This window comes from Hydra viridissima, unplaced genomic scaffold, assembly GCF_058129835.1.
Source record: "Hydra viridissima isolate aposymbiotic clone 2 unplaced genomic scaffold, HvirCarnegie_v1 scaffold_12, whole genome shotgun sequence".
Lineage (NCBI taxonomy): Eukaryota > Metazoa > Cnidaria > Hydrozoa > Anthoathecata > Hydridae > Hydra > Hydra viridissima.
Window position 1 is genome coordinate 5,679,988 of NW_028324311.1, and position 17,819 is coordinate 5,697,806.

The window sequence follows — 17,819 nt, forward strand, 5'->3', positions numbered from 1 at the left end:
ATTTGGTGTTTATTACGATTTTTTTGGAAACAGCGCTTTATTTGGGAAACGTTTATTGTAGATGTTTTTTTAGTATTATTTACTGATGCCATCAATACAAAGATGGGTGAGGAAACGGCAATTTCGATTGCTTATCCTATCATTCGCGGTGTTTGTTATCATGATCTTTCATGTAATGAATTTTCCGCATGACATAATGATCTCTGAACGATTTTACCGTCCATTCTCAGAGAAGTGTTTATCTACAACTGCTACCAACCTTATTAATAATCAGGTAAGAATTTTTTTATATTTTGAATGCAAGGTTCTGCAATAAATGTAACAGTTTAAAAAAACAAGCAAATAACTTATGAAAAACATGACTTAAACAGTAGTATTTATTTTTGTTTAGTGCGTAAGTTTTACTAACGGTTTAACTTATGGTAGTCTGTGCGATGCGTTGTGTGTAAACAGAAACATATTGATTGAAAATTGCATTCATCATGGAAATACGTACGTTTTTATGGCAAAGCACGACGGGACCGATATTGTCATCAAGAAAAAGAAACCGCAAGATCTTGTGTTTTTATTCGAGTATTTGAATAGTAAGGTTTCTTTGTTGTGTTTATTAATCAGAATTACATGTTTAGGTTTCACCAAAATTTATTTTAAAAAATGAGAGTTATCTCCAAAATGGTCGATGCGGGTTAAAGCGGCGCATTTTCAGTAAGCTTTGTCTTACAAACGATTGAAGAATACTCGGTTTAAAATATTTTTGGTGAATTGTTGGTTTTAATAATCAATTGGTTTTAACAATGTTTTTCGAATGTTGCACTGTTTTTCGAGTTTCAATTATTGGAAACTCAGTGCGCCAGTTTTAGCCGCCAAATCTCCTAAAACAAAGCGTACGACGATGGTAAAATTGGCGCATATTAAAATTAAACTTAATGATACAATTTCTTTTTCAAAACTCATTTAAATAGTTAATTTGAAATATTTTTAGATATGACTTTTATATTTACAAAAAGTCAAAGATTTATTTTTAAGCAAGGTTATATTTTTTTTCTTGTTTTCAGTTCAGTTTTAAAGCAAAAACTCAATACGGTAATAAATTTATTTTACATGGCGATTAATCTGATGGATGCCCATCGAGAATAGCTTCATGTCCTTGTTTTCAATAATTTTTTCAACATTCTTGCAGCCTGTATTGCCGAGTTCCTATAAATTTAAAAGATACGTCTGCTCCGTTATTTCTTTCATAGTGGTGTCAATCTTCCCACTCTTCGTGGGTTTTATTTCTCGGGCCCTTTGATCTTATCAAAGACTGATTCCTCGAAGCGTTTAACAATTTGAGGTGTTTATGGTGGTATCCACACCGCCCACTGCCTGTGGTTTAATTGATTTGACTCCTGATGATCTGTCTCACATAAAATCCAAATACCATGGTAAGAATAACAATCTTTATACCTGCTTTGAAAGTTGATATCTGCATAGAAGTAACGACTTTCAATGAGGGGTTTGTTTAGAATTTACTTTTTTTTTTTTTTTTTTTTTTTTTTTTTAATTAAAAGATAAAAAGATCATTGATTTTGGAAACAAGTTTCAGATAAATTTCCGATACAGGGAAAGTTGAAAAATTACGATGCGCCAATTTTACCTGTAAAACTTAATACGCCATTTTTTCCCGCCATTAATCATGGTAATCATAATTGTATATTCTACCTCGTTTTATATACTTAGCTTTTATATCTTTAGTTATAGATATTTAAAAATATAAAGGCCCAAAAGATTTTTACACCCATACGAAAAAAGATTATTAATATACGAAAAATACATATCCATATGTATTCGTAAATCATTGTCCGTTTTAGCTTGGTAAGAGATTAATCAAATAAAGAAAATTAAACAAAAGATTTATTTTCATTTTATCACCTTAAAGATTGTGAGAGACTAAATAAGTTTAAAAAGGTTTTGGGTTCTGTTCTAATTAAACGTCTTTTACAATGCTGTGACCTTAAAACTAAGTTTGAAATTTTGTGCACTTAAGTAGAGGACAGACGAAAGTAACAGTAAAAAAAAAAAAAAAAGGAAACCATGGAAAAAGCACAGCAACAAAATGCCATGCCTTTGTTATGATTTCGTTATATGAATGAGGCGCTCTGTTGTTGTGCTTTTGAGGTTTTCCTTCTTTTTTTTTTTTTTTTCTTTTTTACCGTGATTTTTGTCTGTCTCTAGTACTAAAGGTAAAAAGGAAACGACCATATTAGACTGTTTTCTTTAAAGAAAAAGAAACATGATGATATAAATAAAGTTTACAAGCGTTAGGAAAATATTGTGGTATAAACGCAACTACTAGGGGTTTGGGTGGTGTTCTTATGAGAGATTAGTTTTGAAAAGGAAATGTCAAAAGATTGTCTTGACAACAAACAAGCAATTATTTGTAACGTATTAAAGAAAAGCTAATTGAATGTCTTGTGACTGAAAATTATTTTTAAAGGTGGCCTCTAAAGGTGAGTTTCCACTCATCCGTTTTAGCTACGGGAAAGGGAAAGGAATGGGAAAATTAATCACGAGAGCATGCGTAGCTTGTGATTTAATTTGAAAATTAATTACTGCGCATGCTCACGTGATTACTTTTCCCATTCCTTTCTCGTAGCTAAAACGGATGAGTGGAAACTCACCTTAAGTTCGGTCTGAATGTTGAAAATAGCTCTGAATAGGTTTAAGAATTTTGTTGGTTAACCTTTTAATCGTGTCGATACGTAATGATTTATTTCAGAAATTCTGTAGTAGCGCTGATTGCGGCATTCATATCAATATGTACGTGTTATCACAATTAGTCTTTAATTCTTTATTTGCGCGTACATATTTTGACGATAGATGCAAGGCTTGATCAATTACAGACATCGAAAGAGATTTTTTAAAAAGTATTAGAATAGCATGCAGGAAATTGTGGAAATAATCATTTGACGGCAGAGGTCTGCGCTACTATTGCACCGCAGTATAACTGCGGCATTAATTAAAAGTGATTACGAAAATTTAAAAGTAATTTTTAAATGTGCTAATAATGAAACCAGTACAATAAGTAAAACTGTCAACGTTTCGATATTGTGATTACAATTTCGTGAAACTACATTTAGTTTACATGAAATATTGGTAATTTTTATTTTAGACAATTTAGTACGTTGTAGGTTGTACGTTTGTACGTTTGTTACATATTTGTACGTTTAGTACATATTACATTGTGAAAGAAGTTGTAAAATGCGATTACTGCTCCTTCAGAATAAAAATAACAAATGGAAAATACAACGAACAGAAGTACAACAAGGCATTTTACCTATTTAAGATCAAATGCAGCTAAAGAATCAGCAACAATTTTGTCAATCAAACGCAAAAATCCACAGAAATTACTTAACATCTAAAAAATAAACATTTTTCAAACTAAAGAAATCAAAGTCAAAAAGCTTATTCTCCGGTAGGCCGGTGGAACTCTGAATTTTTTTTTTCAAATTTCTCTTATAGTTTAAAGATGGTCTCAGTTTAAATATGGTATTCCAGCTTTTAGGAGAACTGATTCTCGGTCAGATTTCTCAACAGCTTGGAAAATTTTAAAATAAGAATACTGTATTTGCTAGACTTTTAAGTCTGAATGTCTTTTTGCTAATAAAGAAATAACAATAGTTTGTTTATTTCTAGGCCATTGATTATCCAGCAAGAACTAAAAACCTGGTATATAAGTACATTGAAGTAAGAACAGTTAAAACCGCTGAAGACATAGAAATGAAATCATTTGAAGATATAAAAAATTTAAAACAGAATTAAACAAACCGTAAGAGTAATTCATTTAACCATACTGTACTTTAAAAGTAATTCATTTACATGCACCTTAATAGCAATTTATTTAACCGTACCGCACTGTATAATTCATTTGACGTTGTTATAAAAATGATAGAAAGTATCGAAGTGTGTAGAAGACTAGAGACCGCCGATTCGTTACTGTTTATCGGTTTGCGGATTGTGCACCGAATTATCTATGCTAAACGGTTCAAATTACTTACGGATTGATTTGATCCGAAAATAATTTATCGGAAAATAATTCGTTAAAATTTTTTCGGATTATTTTTTCGTATTGCAATCCGATTCGATACTTTCGGATCGGATTGCAATTCGAAAAATTTTTTTCGAATTGGAATCCGAACCGATATTATTTTTACGGATTTATACGGATTCAGAATAAAAAAAGCTTTCGAATTAAAATTCATTTTTATTTATTTATAATATTCAAATATACAATGAAACGAAATGATTTCCTTGTTAAGAAATAAAAAAAAGTCAAAATCACACTGAAAGTTAATCATTTTCCAAATTCATTTCCTGGCCACACAATGTCTTGAATTTTACTGAGTTGCTTAGTGTTTTCTTTCATATATACCAACATCTCAACCTTTGAGATTGAAAGATTGGTTCTTCTAGAGCTGTATATATTCCCTGCTGTTGAGAAAACTCTTTCAGATGTTGATGATGCAGCAGGTATACAGAGGTTTTTTCTGGCCAGCCTTGACATTATTGGGTAAATATACTGGTTTTGTTTCCAGAATTCCAGTACATTTGTATTTGCTGGAGCCGGTTTTGAATTCAAATACCCCTCAATTTCAGCAGAAATGGCTTTCTTGGTGCTTGTTTCACCTCCAGGATTAATGTAACCTGCACCAAACACTTTCTTCCTCAGTTGTTCAGTGAAATCAAAGTCGTCATCATCTTCATCATCCAACATTGAAGGGGAAGGAGTGCTTTGGGTAGCCAAAATTTCTTTTTTTGACAGTTCTTCCATAGCTTTTTTTACTGCAGTTTTGACTACTTCAAATTTTTCCCCCTCATCCACAAAGCACATGCCGTTGCTGTTAGGATCTAAAAAATGAGCTATAGAAAATTCAATATTCATCAACTCCCCTTCGAATCTTTTGTTTAGATCTTCATTGAAGTAGTGAGCAAGCTCTGATGACACCTCGGTTTTTGGCTTGATCATCTCCCTTGCTAATCTTTCTCTAATGTTGTATAGGCAATTAATAACGGAACAGATGCTAACATTCTTTTCACTGCTGCATTTCTCAGAGAATTCTGAGAGGCCTTTCAGAAGCCGGATGACAGATTGAATAGATTCCAATTCATCATCTGTTGGTAAAAGATCTGTGAACTTACAACCTCCAGAAACAGTAGGGTTCGGATTCTTTAAAGAATGCATCGCCGGAAGAAGATCCACCACAGACTCCATTTGATGGAGGTCAGAGTTCCATCTTGTGGGGCATCTCTGTACTAACTTCGTTCTGGAGTTTTTTAAGGCTTTGGCAGCATTAACTAAAGTCATAGCTTTTTGAGAGGACTGGTTGAAGTGACCTACTAATTTTGTTATTTTGTGGTTGAGAATCGACCATTTTGGACATCTTTTATCATCGACAGCACCACTGACAACTAGATTTAGACGGTGGTCGACACACCAAATTGCACTTTGAACCCCAATTGATTTCCTAACACCTGCTTGGACATTAGCTGCACCGTCGACTGTTATCCAGGTTTTGACTCCAAAATCAAGTTCCAGTTTGTTGATAGATTCATTGAGCTTCTTGGCAATATTGTCGGCAGTATGTTGTTCGGGGAAGTAGGACATTTCTACCAAGAAGCGCTTTAATTGGAACTTTGAATCTATATAGTGGAGTGTAAGGCTCATGAAAGACAAATTGGTGTGATCAGTGGTCCACACGTCGGATGTAAAGGCCACTCCATCAAGATTTGACTTGTCTAAATTTAAAATGCTTTTTACTTGTTCCTTGATGAATTTAAAAAGGAGAGGAATGTATTTTGTAGATATATTCTTTGCTGTAATGGCTCTGAATTGACCGTTGGTTGCAGTTCTCATCATCCGGGTGAATGCGTCAGTTTCTACAATAGAAAATGGTTGAGTGTCCTCAATCACCCATTTAGTAATGTCAACAACAGTTCTTATTTGATTGATGTCAGTAACTTCCCATTCAGGTTTGGTAGCCTGTTTTCTGCCTTGCAGTGTCTGTGTGTTGAAAGTGCCACAAGTTCCACTTGGTCCAGGCTGTGGCGATACTGGTGTATCTTTTTGTGTTTGTGGACATCTCCTCTTTTTTCCTCTTTCTTGTGTTTGTTCAAAATCTGAGTCTTCAGAGGTAAGCTCATCAAAAATGTCTGGTATTGTTGATTTTTGCTTGTCTTTCCTTTCTAATTGTTTATATAAATTCAAGTGGACTCTTTTCAAATGGTTCCTTAAAGGACTTGTGGTGCTTTTATTGATTAAGTATATTTTGCCACAGGCCTTGCATTTTGCCTTGTTTTCCTCCACATTGTTGAAGAATTCCCAAATATTAGACAGCTTAGGCATCTGAAAAGAAAAAAAAAGTGAAAAAAAAAAAAAAAAGGAACGAATCGGATTGAGTTTGCCATATCGGATCGGACGAATATTTCGGATTATTTATTGAATTTAAAACCCACAAAAACGGATCAGATTGTTAATAAGGATTACTTTTCGGATTAAAAATTCGAAAACACGGATCAAATCACATTTTCGATTTACTGACTTTTTATTGAAATATTTGCCTCAATATTTCCTTAATATTTGCCTTAATAAAACGTGATAGTTTTTTATGCATACAAACAGTTTCCGAAAAAGAACTAATTATTTATTAAGTTATTTGAAAATTTTCCTTAATATTCGTCTTAACAATAAATGATATTTTAGAGGCATGCATAAAGTTTTCAATAAAAGAACTAATTATTTGCCTTAATTATTGAAATGAGCGTAACAATTTTTCAAACTAGTTTTTATCTCTATTTCTATTTTTATTTCTGTTAATATTTAAGTAGAAGAAATATTACAATATAAATTTTATCGGACCAATCCACTAATTGAAGCAATCCGCAAAGCGAAATAATTCGCAAAGGAATTCGATCCACAAAAAAAAAAAAAAAAAAACCGCAAAAATTCAGTTTGAAATATTCTTAACTTTTAAATCAAATTAATATAATAATGGCTTACCGTAATAAATGTAGGTGAAGAATAGTAGACTTGATCTGTTGAACGAATTGTTGTAGGTTAAGATTTCCAAATACAACTGATTGAAAATAAAAAAGAAATCCACTATTTATAGGACGCGCACATAATAAAAACGTAATTTTTTTGGACCACACCATTTAATGGTGACGCGAACGGAACGCGATTCGTATAATTCGCTAAACGAATTAAAGTTAAATTGATTTGTAAAAATTTTTCGGATTGATAATCCGAACAGCGAAGTGAATCCGCAAAAAAAAAATTCGCTAGTGGTTCGTAAATTAGTTTTCGGATTATTAATCCGAAAAATTTTTACGAACTGACTATTTTAATCCGCAAAATAAGTCGGATTGGCTTTTTGCGGATTTTACGAACCGAATCGGCGGTGCCTATGGTGTGGTCCAAAAAAATTACGTTTTTATTATGTGCGCGTCCTATAAATAGTGGATTTCTTTTTTATTTTCAATCAGTTGTATTTGGAAATCTTAACCTACAACAATTCGTTCAACAGATCAAGTCTACTATTCTTCACCTACATTTATTACGGTAAGCCATTATTATATTAATTTGATTTAAAAGTTAAGAATATTTCAAACTGAATTTTTGCGGTTTTTTTTTTTTTTTTTTTGTGGATCGAATTCCTTTGCGAATTATTTCGCTTTGCGGATTGCTTCAATTAGTGGATTGGTCCGATAAAATTTATATTGTAATATTTCTTCTACTTAAATATTAACAGAAATAAAAATAGAAATAGAGATAAAAACTAGTTTGAAAAATTGTTACGCTCATTTCAATAATTAAGGCAAATAATTAGTTCTTTTATTGAAAACTTTATGCATGCCTCTAAAATATCATTTATTGTTAAGACGAATATTAAGGAAAATTTTCAAATAACTTAATAAATAATTAGTTCTTTTTCGGAAACTGTTTGTATGCATAAAAAACTATCACGTTTTATTAAGGCAAATATTAAGGAAATATTGAGGCAAATATTTCAATAAAAAGTCAGTAAATCGAAAATGTGATTTGATCCGTGTTTTCGAATTTTTAATCCGAAAAGTAATCCTTATTAACAATCTGATCCGTTTTTGTGGGTTTTAAATTCAATAAATAATCCGAAATATTCGTCCGATCCGATATGGCAAACTCAATCCGATTCGTTCCTTTTTTTTTTTTTTTTCACTTTTTTTTTCTTTTCAGATGCCTAAGCTGTCTAATATTTGGGAATTCTTCAACAATGTGGAGGAAAACAAGGCAAAATGCAAGGCCTGTGGCAAAATATACTTAATCAATAAAAGCACCACAAGTCCTTTAAGGAACCATTTGAAAAGAGTCCACTTGAATTTATATAAACAATTAGAAAGGAAAGACAAGCAAAAATCAACAATACCAGACATTTTTGATGAGCTTACCTCTGAAGACTCAGATTTTGAACAAACACAAGAAAGAGGAAAAAAGAGGAGATGTCCACAAACACAAAAAGATACACCAGTATCGCCACAGCCTGGACCAAGTGGAACTTGTGGCACTTTCAACACACAGACACTGCAAGGCAGAAAACAGGCTACCAAACCTGAATGGGAAGTTACTGACATCAATCAAATAAGAACTGTTGTTGACATTACTAAATGGGTGATTGAGGACACTCAACCATTTTCTATTGTAGAAACTGACGCATTCACCCGGATGATGAGAACTGCAACCAACGGTCAATTCAGAGCCATTACAGCAAAGAATATATCTACAAAATACATTCCTCTCCTTTTTAAATTCATCAAGGAACAAGTAAAAAGCATTTTAAATTTAGACAAGTCAAATCTTGATGGAGTGGCCTTTACATCCGACGTGTGGACCACTGATCACACCAATTTGTCTTTCATGAGCCTTACACTCCACTATATAGATTCAAAGTTCCAATTAAAGCGCTTCTTGGTAGAAATGTCCTACTTCCCCGAACAACATACTGCCGACAATATTGCCAAGAAGCTCAATGAATCTATCAACAAACTGGAACTTGATTTTGGAGTCAAAACCTGGATAACAGTCGACGGTGCAGCTAATGTCCAAGCAGGTGTTAGGAAATCAATTGGGGTTCAAAGTGCAATTTGGTGTGTCGACCACCGTCTAAATCTAGTTGTCAGTGGTGCTGTCGATGATAAAAGATGTCCAAAATGGTCGATTCTCAACCACAAAATAACAAAATTAGTAGGTCACTTCAACCAGTCCTCTCAAAAAGCTATGACTTTAGTTAATGCTGCCAAAGCCTTAAAAAACTCCAGAACGAAGTTAGTACAGAGATGCCCCACAAGATGGAACTCTGACCTCCATCAAATGGAGTCTGTGGTGGATCTTCTTCCGGCGATGCATTCTTTAAAGAATCCGAACCCTACTGTTTCTGGAGGTTGTAAGTTCACAGATCTTTTACCAACAGATGATGAATTGGAATCTATTCAATCTGTCATCCGGCTTCTGAAAGGCCTCTCAGAATTCTCTGAGAAATGCAGCAGTGAAAAGAATGTTAGCATCTGTTCCGTTATTAATTGCCTATACAACATTAGAGAAAGATTAGCAAGGGAGATGATCAAGCCAAAAACCGAGGTGTCATCAGAGCTTGCTCACTACTTCAATGAAGATCTAAACAAAAGATTCGAAGGGGAGTTGATGAATATTGAATTTTCTATAGCTCATTTTTTAGATCCTAACAGCAACGGCATGTGCTTTGTGGATGAGGGGGAAAAATTTGAAGTAGTCAAAACTGCAGTAAAAAAAGCTATGGAAGAACTGTCAAAAAAAGAAATTTTGGCTACCCAAAGCACTCCTTCCCCTTCAATGTTGGATGATGAAGATGATGACGACTTTGATTTCACTGAACAACTGAGGAAGAAAGTGTTTGGTGCAGGTTACATTAATCCTGGAGGTGAAACAAGCACCAAGAAAGCCATTTCTGCTGAAATTGAGGGGTATTTGAATTCAAAACCGGCTCCAGCAAATACAAATGTACTGGAATTCTGGAAACAAAACCAGTATATTTACCCAATAATGTCAAGGCTGGCCAGAAAAAACCTCTGTATACCTGCTGCATCATCAACATCTGAAAGAGTTTTCTCAACAGCAGGGAATATATACAGCTCTAGAAGAACCAATCTTTCAATCTCAAAGGTTGAGATGTTGGTATATATGAAAGAAAACACTAAGCAACTCAGTAAAATTCAAGACATTGTGTGGCCAGGAAATGAATTTGGAAAATGATTAACTTTCAGTGTGATTTTGACTTTTTTTTATTTCTTAACAAGGAAATCATTTCGTTTCATTGTATATTTGAATATTATAAATAAATAAAAATGAATTTTAATTCGAAAGCTTTTTTTATTCTGAATCCGTATAAATCCGTAAAAATAATATCGGTTCGGATTCCAATTCGAAAAAAATTTTTCGAATTGCAATCCGATCCGAAAGTATTGAATCGGATTGCAATCCGAAAAAATAATCCGAAAAAATTTTAACGAATTATTTTCCGATAAATTATTTTCGGATCAAATCAATCCGTAAGTAGTTTGAACCGTTTAGCATAGATAATTCGGTGCACAATCCGCAAACCGATAAACAGTAACGAATCGGCGGTCTCTACCACACCATTTAATGGTGACGCGAACGGAACGCGATTCGTATAATTCGCTAAACGAATTAAAGTTAAATTGATTTGTAAAAATTTTTCGGATTAATAATCCGAACAGCAAAGAGAATCCGCAAAAAAAAAAATCCGCTAGTGGTTCGTAAAAATTTTTCGGATTGATAATCCGAACAGCGAAGTGAATCCGCAAAAAAAAAAATTCGCTAGTGGTTCGTAAATTAGTTTTCGGATTATTAATCCGAAAAATTTTTACGAACTGACTATTTTAATCCGCAAAATAAGTCGGATTGGCTTTTTGCGGATTTTACGAACCGAATCGGCGGTGCCTATAGAAGACGTAAAAAGAGAAAAATAGTGATAAGAGTAAAAAATAGCAAAGAACCGGTTGTTAGAAGAAATGGCAGGCAAAAGCAAACTAACGAAGCATTATTTAACTAAGGTGACTTTCTTGAGGTAAGCTCGTTTTATTAAAACACACCTTGACGACTCAATGCGACTTGATGCGCTTGAGCTCTTAGCTCTGGATTAGGGAATATTACAAAAACACGTACAGGGTGAAGGTATAAAGGTATTTTAGAAATGATTTCTTCTGATGGCTTAAAGTGAGAAAATAGTTCTTTTTTTTTTTCTTAAATCAAGTTCACGTGATGCACATTCTTTTCTTTAAGTTTTTATAATTTCAAATTATCATTTGTATATTAATTTAATTTTATAAAATTTTCTTCTTTTTTAGACATTATCACGAAAGCTCACAATATATCCACTGTACGAAAAGCATTTTTAAAAACTGTTAGTGAAGAAGTCCGATCGTCTTTTGGTGCGGCTTCAGCAAGAGTGTTCGCTAATGACATCGATTTATTTCTAAAAACGATTCTTGGCAAAGTCATGGACAGTCTTACCGTTAAGGAAATGCAATCAGCACTTTTAATGGTTGCTCAATCAGAATTGGTTATGTTTGCACTTCACCGGAATTTAAAATCTTTTCCAAAAATAATAGGTACTTGTGGAGAATTTTACGCAGTGGAGTCAATTCAGCCTTATAGCAGGATTTTTCCTGAAGTTCTTAGCGTCACGTCCTGGGTTGAAAGAGTAAGAATAGCTTCTGGCTTTCTTCAATTAATCCAAGATTTTCAGCACACTTTTGCAGGGGCGTTGTCACATTGCGATATTCAAGAAAGCAACTTTGGATTGACAAAAAATTTTGATGTGAAGGCGATTGATGTTGATTTGGTATTTTCAAAGGAAAAAATAGAGGAAATGTTATCTCAACCATTATGTCAATCTGACCGTGAATGCAATTTCTTTGATTGTCACTCTGAATGTGATACGAAGAATAGTCGATGTACCACAAAATCTATCACTAACAACTTGCAGGTTCCTTTAAAAAATCTTTTTTTATAAATGTGAGTGATCTGTTAGGTTGTTCATAAAGTCATTTCGTTTTGTTTTTTTTTTTTTTTTTTTTGGTGAAAAGGTTTTTTTGGTGACAATTTTTTAGAGTGTGTAAATATTTTATTAAATTACATATTCTCCGTTTTGGTCCAATCAAATTTGACATCTTTTGGGCAGGAGATTGAATCCACATTCCTAAAACATTGCTGGCAAAAATTCTGGCCCAAGTGATATTTGACGTCCTGATTTGGAGTAAAGGATTTTCTTGTTCTTAAAATTTTACTGAGGCCGGAACAAGTAGTTCGAAGTCCGAAGCTACCAAATCTAGTGAATATGATGAATATGATAGTATATCCCATTCAAGCTGTGAAAGCTTTTGGGAAGTTGACAAACTTGTATAAGGTCTCGCATTATCGTGTTGGAACACTATACTTTTTCTATTGATCGGTTCTTGCCTTTTCTGTTTGAGTTAATCATTCAATTTGTCCAGTTGTTCACGGTACACTTCAGAATTTAATCGTAGTATTGTCCGCTAGAATCTCAAAAAAAAAAAGCAATCCACTTGAAATGCCACCAAACTGGTAGTATGACATTTTTTTGGTGAATATCGGCCTTCGAAGTGGTTTGAGCTAGTAGTCATTTTTTGTAAACAATCCATTTTTCGTCGTTAGTAATCATTCGCTTCAAAATGGGATAATTTTTTTTTTGACGTTTGAGAAGCAAATCACAGTTGTTAATGCGGCTAAGCAAGTTTCGTTCTGTAAAAATGTGAAACCCATAGGTCGAGTTTTGAAATTAAGCCAAGACGTTTCGCGTGATCATGAACGGTCGAATTTGACTAATTTAAACTCTCAGCAATCTCATCAGTTGTTATTCGGCGGTTTGCATCTATCAATGCGGTTTGCATCTATCATCGGCTTTAACGGTCCTTCCAGAACTTGGTGCATCTTTAACATTGAAATTGCCGGAACGAAACTTCGCAAATTAATTTTGGAAATGTCATTTGATCAAAATATCTTCTCCGTACTCATCACATAATTTCGCTCAAACTGTAGTTCTACTTTTTCGATAGTAAAAGAGTAAAATATGCCGATAAATGATAAATGGTGCTTTTGATTTTCCATCTTCGCTAGAGCACCAAACAAAAACAATTGCAAAGAGTTTAACAAGTTTTCTAACAAACAAGCCTTACTATTTAAGTTGTCAAAATATTGTTTATGCAGCTGAAGTGCGAAGTTGGCTGTAAAAAATACAATTAGGTTATCCGTTGAGAAAAAAAGAAATTACTTTATGAACAACGCAATAGTTTTAATCATAAGCTTGAGTAAGCGGTATATTTGAAAGTGATCTTTTCCTATAATTGATATCGTTAGATGAATTTATCAAATTAAAAGCGGTGTGTAGAAATTTGTTTTATTCTTTTTTAGATTTTCTGTCGTGATATCCTTTATCCAAAATGGCCGTTATCAGGACTTTTAAGTAGCAAGGTTCCGGTCAAAATAAGAGCTCGCTTAAATCAATTACTTTTAGACTGCCGCTCTGAGAGTTTTGGTAAATTTAGTAATACTCACCCTCAAGTGAAGCGGACGATAAAGGAACTAGCATTTTTATTGAAAATCTCTTTATTCTCATAAAAAATCTTATATTATCTTAAATTATTCTTCAGATCACACAAGTGATTTTTTAAAATTATACACACGCTATATAAATTTATGATGTATGCGTATATAGGAAATTAATGCCCATACTGAAATTTCTCTAAAAGTTTTCGACTGGGAATAAAAATTTAAGTGAACTAAGATAAAAAAAAAAAAAAATTGTCTGCAAAAGCTGTTAATAAAAAAAATAAATGCTGAGTATTTTCGCATGTTAATTGAGTTCATTATAAATATAATTGTTTAAAACTACAACAAAGTCGGCAACTGAAGACGTTTAGTGTGTGAGATAAACTGAAGACGTTTATAGTGCCGGATACACTGAAGACGTTTAGTGTGTCAGATAAACTGAAGACGTTTAGCGTGTGAGATAGACTGAAGACGTTTAGTGTGTCAGATAAATTGAAGACGTTTAGAGTGCCAGATAACCTGAAGACGTTTAGAGTGCCAGATAAACTGAAGACGTTTAGTGTGTTAGATTAACTGAAGACGTTTAGAGTGCCAGAAAGTTGTTCATAAGTATGTTAATGCAGTGTCTTAAAACTGAAAATAAATAGTGTTTTATCGAACGAATAATTCAATTCGTCAAACATGAATTCAGTAGTGCAATTTGTAAAATATGGTATTGAATTATTTATCAAAATGCATTTTAAAATTTCAGCATTTTTTATTTTTTTGTAATATAAATATTAGGTGAGGAAAAAAGACGACTTTAAATTTAAAAGATATTTTTTTTCAGCATAAATTAAAATATTTATAGCTTTAGTATAAATATTTATAGCTTCAGTATAAATAAATGACGGAATATTTGTTTTTATAGATTACATTTTTCTTCATATACATTTAAAATAAATATAGCGTGTAAAATATGATGATAATTTATTGTCTATCGAAGCAAAAATAAATGAGACTAAAATTAGTTTTTACGAATGGAAGCGTAACTTTCTACTTTCCATCAAAAATTTGACATGCTTCTTAAAGAATTTGTCATAGATTCTAACGACTGATGCATACTTTGTCTACGCTCAGCAAGACGCATGCGTCGGTCGTTGTAAATCATCATATCTTTCTCAAGTTGCTCCCTTTCCATTTGGGCATTGCGATCCTCTTGATTAAGAACTTCGTAAGCTTTTAGTAGATGGTTTCTTCTCGTAACAAGTTCTAAAAAACGCATCAAACTATAAAATTTTGAAGTAAAAAGAAAAGAAAAAAAATTTCTTTTCTTTTATTAGCGAAATAAATGACCAAATACTAACGGTAAAAATACCCACCGGCATGATATGCTTTATACGATAAACCAATTGCCTCAACACCAGGCCATCTAAAAAACCGTTCGGGACTAGCTTCGTCCTAAACAATAAAAATGAAAAATAAATGTAATCTTTTAATAACTCCTGGCTATACTCCCATAGTTTATAGTAGCAAATTTTACCATATATCGAGCTAACTCATTGTCTGTATTACGATAAGATTTTGCACGTTCAAGCGGAGAATCGTGATTGGTTTGAGCGTATAAATTGCTTTCTCTCGGTGTTCTACTGATTTGCAAGCCAGAATAAATTGATTCTTTTCTTGTTTCGTAATCTTCTAGTTTCAGAAATTCTGATTCGTTCCTATTCAAAAGATCGCGACGGTAGGATTCGTGGTCAATTTCATGAGACTTTTCCCGCGTAAAAATCCGGGTGTGCTCAGTATGCCTATAACCATTTTCTATCGATTTTATGCGTTCTAGATCCGAAATGTGATCTAACGCCCCTTTGTATGGAGCATTATTTTCTTTTTCAGGTGGTGAAACAATTTTGGGCTGGTACAGCTTGTAAAATTTTTTTGTAGCAGTTGGAAATGGTTGAACATTGATATCCGTTTCTTTTTTTATAGACTTAGTCTCGTCAACAGGCCCTTCGATAGAATCGACCAAGTTTCTTTTTTTGATTTCCTCTAGAAGACTTTCTTGCTCTTGCAACATTTGTTGTTTATGACGAGTCATGGGTCCAGTGTAAAAATCGAGTTCTGAGTTAGCACGTGTGTCACCATTACTGCTACCATCTTCTGGCACCTAATAAAAACAATGTTCTTTTAAAACACAAAAATCTAGACTCGGCGAACTAAAGTACTTAACGAAAAATTTGTCTTTCATTATTGCAATGTATTAAACTTTTGTCAATGCAAAACTGCACTAAAGCACATACGCCACGTGAGTCTGTAAATCTATTGAACAAAAGTTTTCCTTTTTAACTTCTCTATTACTTAGTTTATTGTCACTCCTGGAAAAATTGTATTTTTGACTTAGAAGTTTCAGTTCGCCAACCCTAGAAATATAGCTACGAATGAAAATATTTTACGCAACGGGTACCTCTCTCTTAGTTCTTTTCTTTGGTCTACCATGAAACTTCGAAGACTTTCTATTCCATCGATTGATATTTATTTCATTTTCGAGAGCTATGAAAAAGTTAGAATCATTAAAACAAAAGCATGAACTTTATGAAAAATGTAATTACATACTATTTTAGCTGAGGTGTAACTGATTCGTAAAAGTAGACGGAGCAACACAAATTAGAGTACAATCATAAAGGTGTTGGTATAACGAATTCGAATCTTAGTGATATTGTTTTTTTTTTTTTACAAAGTTATCAATATTTGATTGCAAACTTTGTAAATGCGGTATAGTTGTCAATGTATAACTCTTGTATTGCATAATAATAGATATTTAATTTTACCTCTTTTTCTCGAATGAGTAACCAGTCCGAGAGCAATAAAAAATGCCAATTTCTAAAAGTTGAAACAGTGTGCTTCAAAAAGTGAGTTTCAAACAAAAAATGATAATTTCGTTGATTTCTTCAAACCCTGTGAGTTACTTAATGGTCATTTAAGTTCGCGTGTAATATCTATTAGTGATGAGTTATTATACAAATATAGCTCTCGAGCGTCATTCATCAACTTTAATAAAATCTGAAAAACTTTTTTTCTAAAATGAATTTTGATAACCAGAAGAAATTCTCACCTCACTCGCTTGTTCAGGAGAACCATCTTCGCCACATTTCTGTTGATTGGTAAAAACATCAGTTTGACAAATGTTGAGACTTTCTATTTCATCGGGAGGCGATTGGTTTATTCGATTCATGTTAGCCAATATACTGGCAGCAGCTAATTCAGTTTTAGAATCAGGAAGCTCAGAAGTAATTAAAGAACGAACCGAGTTAGGTTGCCGTCCCGAATCTAAACAAGTTTATTCAAAAATATTATCGAGTCATGAAACACGTAAAATAGTCACAACAAATTATTACGAGCTAGAACAATTATAAACCTACTCACCGTGAAGTTTTGATGGTGATCTGCACATATTTGTAATCCCTTTGAAATGAGGCATTTTCTAATAGTTAAAATAACGAGTGCATTTGCCATACATTAATTTGATTAAATTGATAATGCTATACATTAAAATGATTCGTTTAAAAAAAAAAAAAAGAAAGAAAAAGAAAAAAAGAAAATTTAATACCTGTTCATTCGGTGCAGACATGCTTTGCTGTTTCTTAACTTCACTTTTTTCTTCGGCTAAAAATTTTAATGATAATTAAAAAAAGTAATAATGCAACAAAAAAAAAAAAAAAAATCAAAACAACACTTTGTCAATTTCCAGAATCTTCATTCGCTTTTCCGTTATTCATCGGAGATCATCTTTTGCTTAATAATATGTATCCTAACCTTGCTCGTTTTTTCTTTTAAGTAGCTCTGTGGATAGAGTTCTATGAATACGTTCATCAAACTTAGCGTCCTGCCTTTGTGACAAACTTCTTCGATATAAATCCGCTAACTGAGGACTCGCTGGAGCATGTTGGTAATGAGTATTACCATAAGGAGGGTAGTGCATATACGGATCAATATGCAACGGATAATCCCGACCATAATAAAAATGAGGAGGGTATAACGGAGGTTGCAATGATTCCTAAAAATGCAAAATAAACAAAAGATAAATAACATCTGGGTCCCTGATTATATTAGCACGTTTCTGTTAAAGCCTGATAAGTTAAATTCAAAGTTTTGAAGGCAGGTTGGTATATTGCACACAAGAAATGGAGTTTTTTATGTCACT

The 17,819-nt window shown here is 33.1% G+C and overlaps 3 protein-coding genes across 9 annotated transcripts in view; 1 reads left to right on the forward strand and 2 right to left on the reverse strand.

Annotated features, from left to right (window-relative positions):
* LOC145194177 (divergent protein kinase domain 1C-like) lies at positions 1–14,596 on the forward strand. Its single transcript, XM_080071796.2, has 4 exons — positions 1–274; positions 392–584; positions 11,416–12,056; positions 13,502–14,596. The coding sequence occupies exons 1-4, from the start codon at positions 86–88 to the stop codon at positions 13,706–13,708; spliced, it is 1,230 nt and encodes a 409-aa protein (XP_079927922.2). The 5' UTR covers positions 1–85; the 3' UTR covers positions 13,709–14,596.
* On the reverse strand, positions 2,168–6,967 carry LOC149880961 (E3 SUMO-protein ligase ZBED1-like). Its single transcript, XM_090067775.1, has 2 exons — positions 2,661–6,967; positions 2,168–2,328 (listed from the first exon to the last, which is right to left on the reverse strand). The coding sequence occupies exon 1, from the start codon at positions 6,380–6,382 to the stop codon at positions 4,334–4,336; it is 2,049 nt and encodes a 682-aa protein (XP_089923901.1). The 5' UTR covers positions 6,383–6,967; the 3' UTR covers positions 2,168–2,328; positions 2,661–4,333.
* LOC145194173 (uncharacterized) overlaps positions 14,447–17,819 on the reverse strand; it is a 17,224-nt gene continuing 13,851 nt past the window's right edge. For all 7 annotated transcript variants that reach the window (XM_090067771.1, XM_090067770.1, XM_090067769.1 and 4 more), the window contains 9 exons: positions 17,432–17,672; positions 17,226–17,281; positions 17,042–17,099; positions 16,731–16,945; positions 16,447–16,498; positions 16,083–16,168; positions 15,162–15,785; positions 15,001–15,079; positions 14,447–14,890 (listed from right to left, as the gene is read on the reverse strand). In XM_090067771.1, coding sequence (XP_089923897.1) covers positions 14,685–14,890; positions 15,001–15,079; positions 15,162–15,785; positions 16,083–16,168; positions 16,447–16,498; positions 16,731–16,945; positions 17,042–17,099; positions 17,226–17,281; positions 17,432–17,672 — 1,617 coding nt within the window. In that variant the 3' untranslated portion in view covers positions 14,447–14,684. The remainder of the gene's footprint in view (positions 14,891–15,000; positions 15,080–15,161; positions 15,786–16,082; positions 16,169–16,446; positions 16,499–16,730; positions 16,946–17,041; positions 17,100–17,225; positions 17,282–17,431; positions 17,673–17,819) is intronic.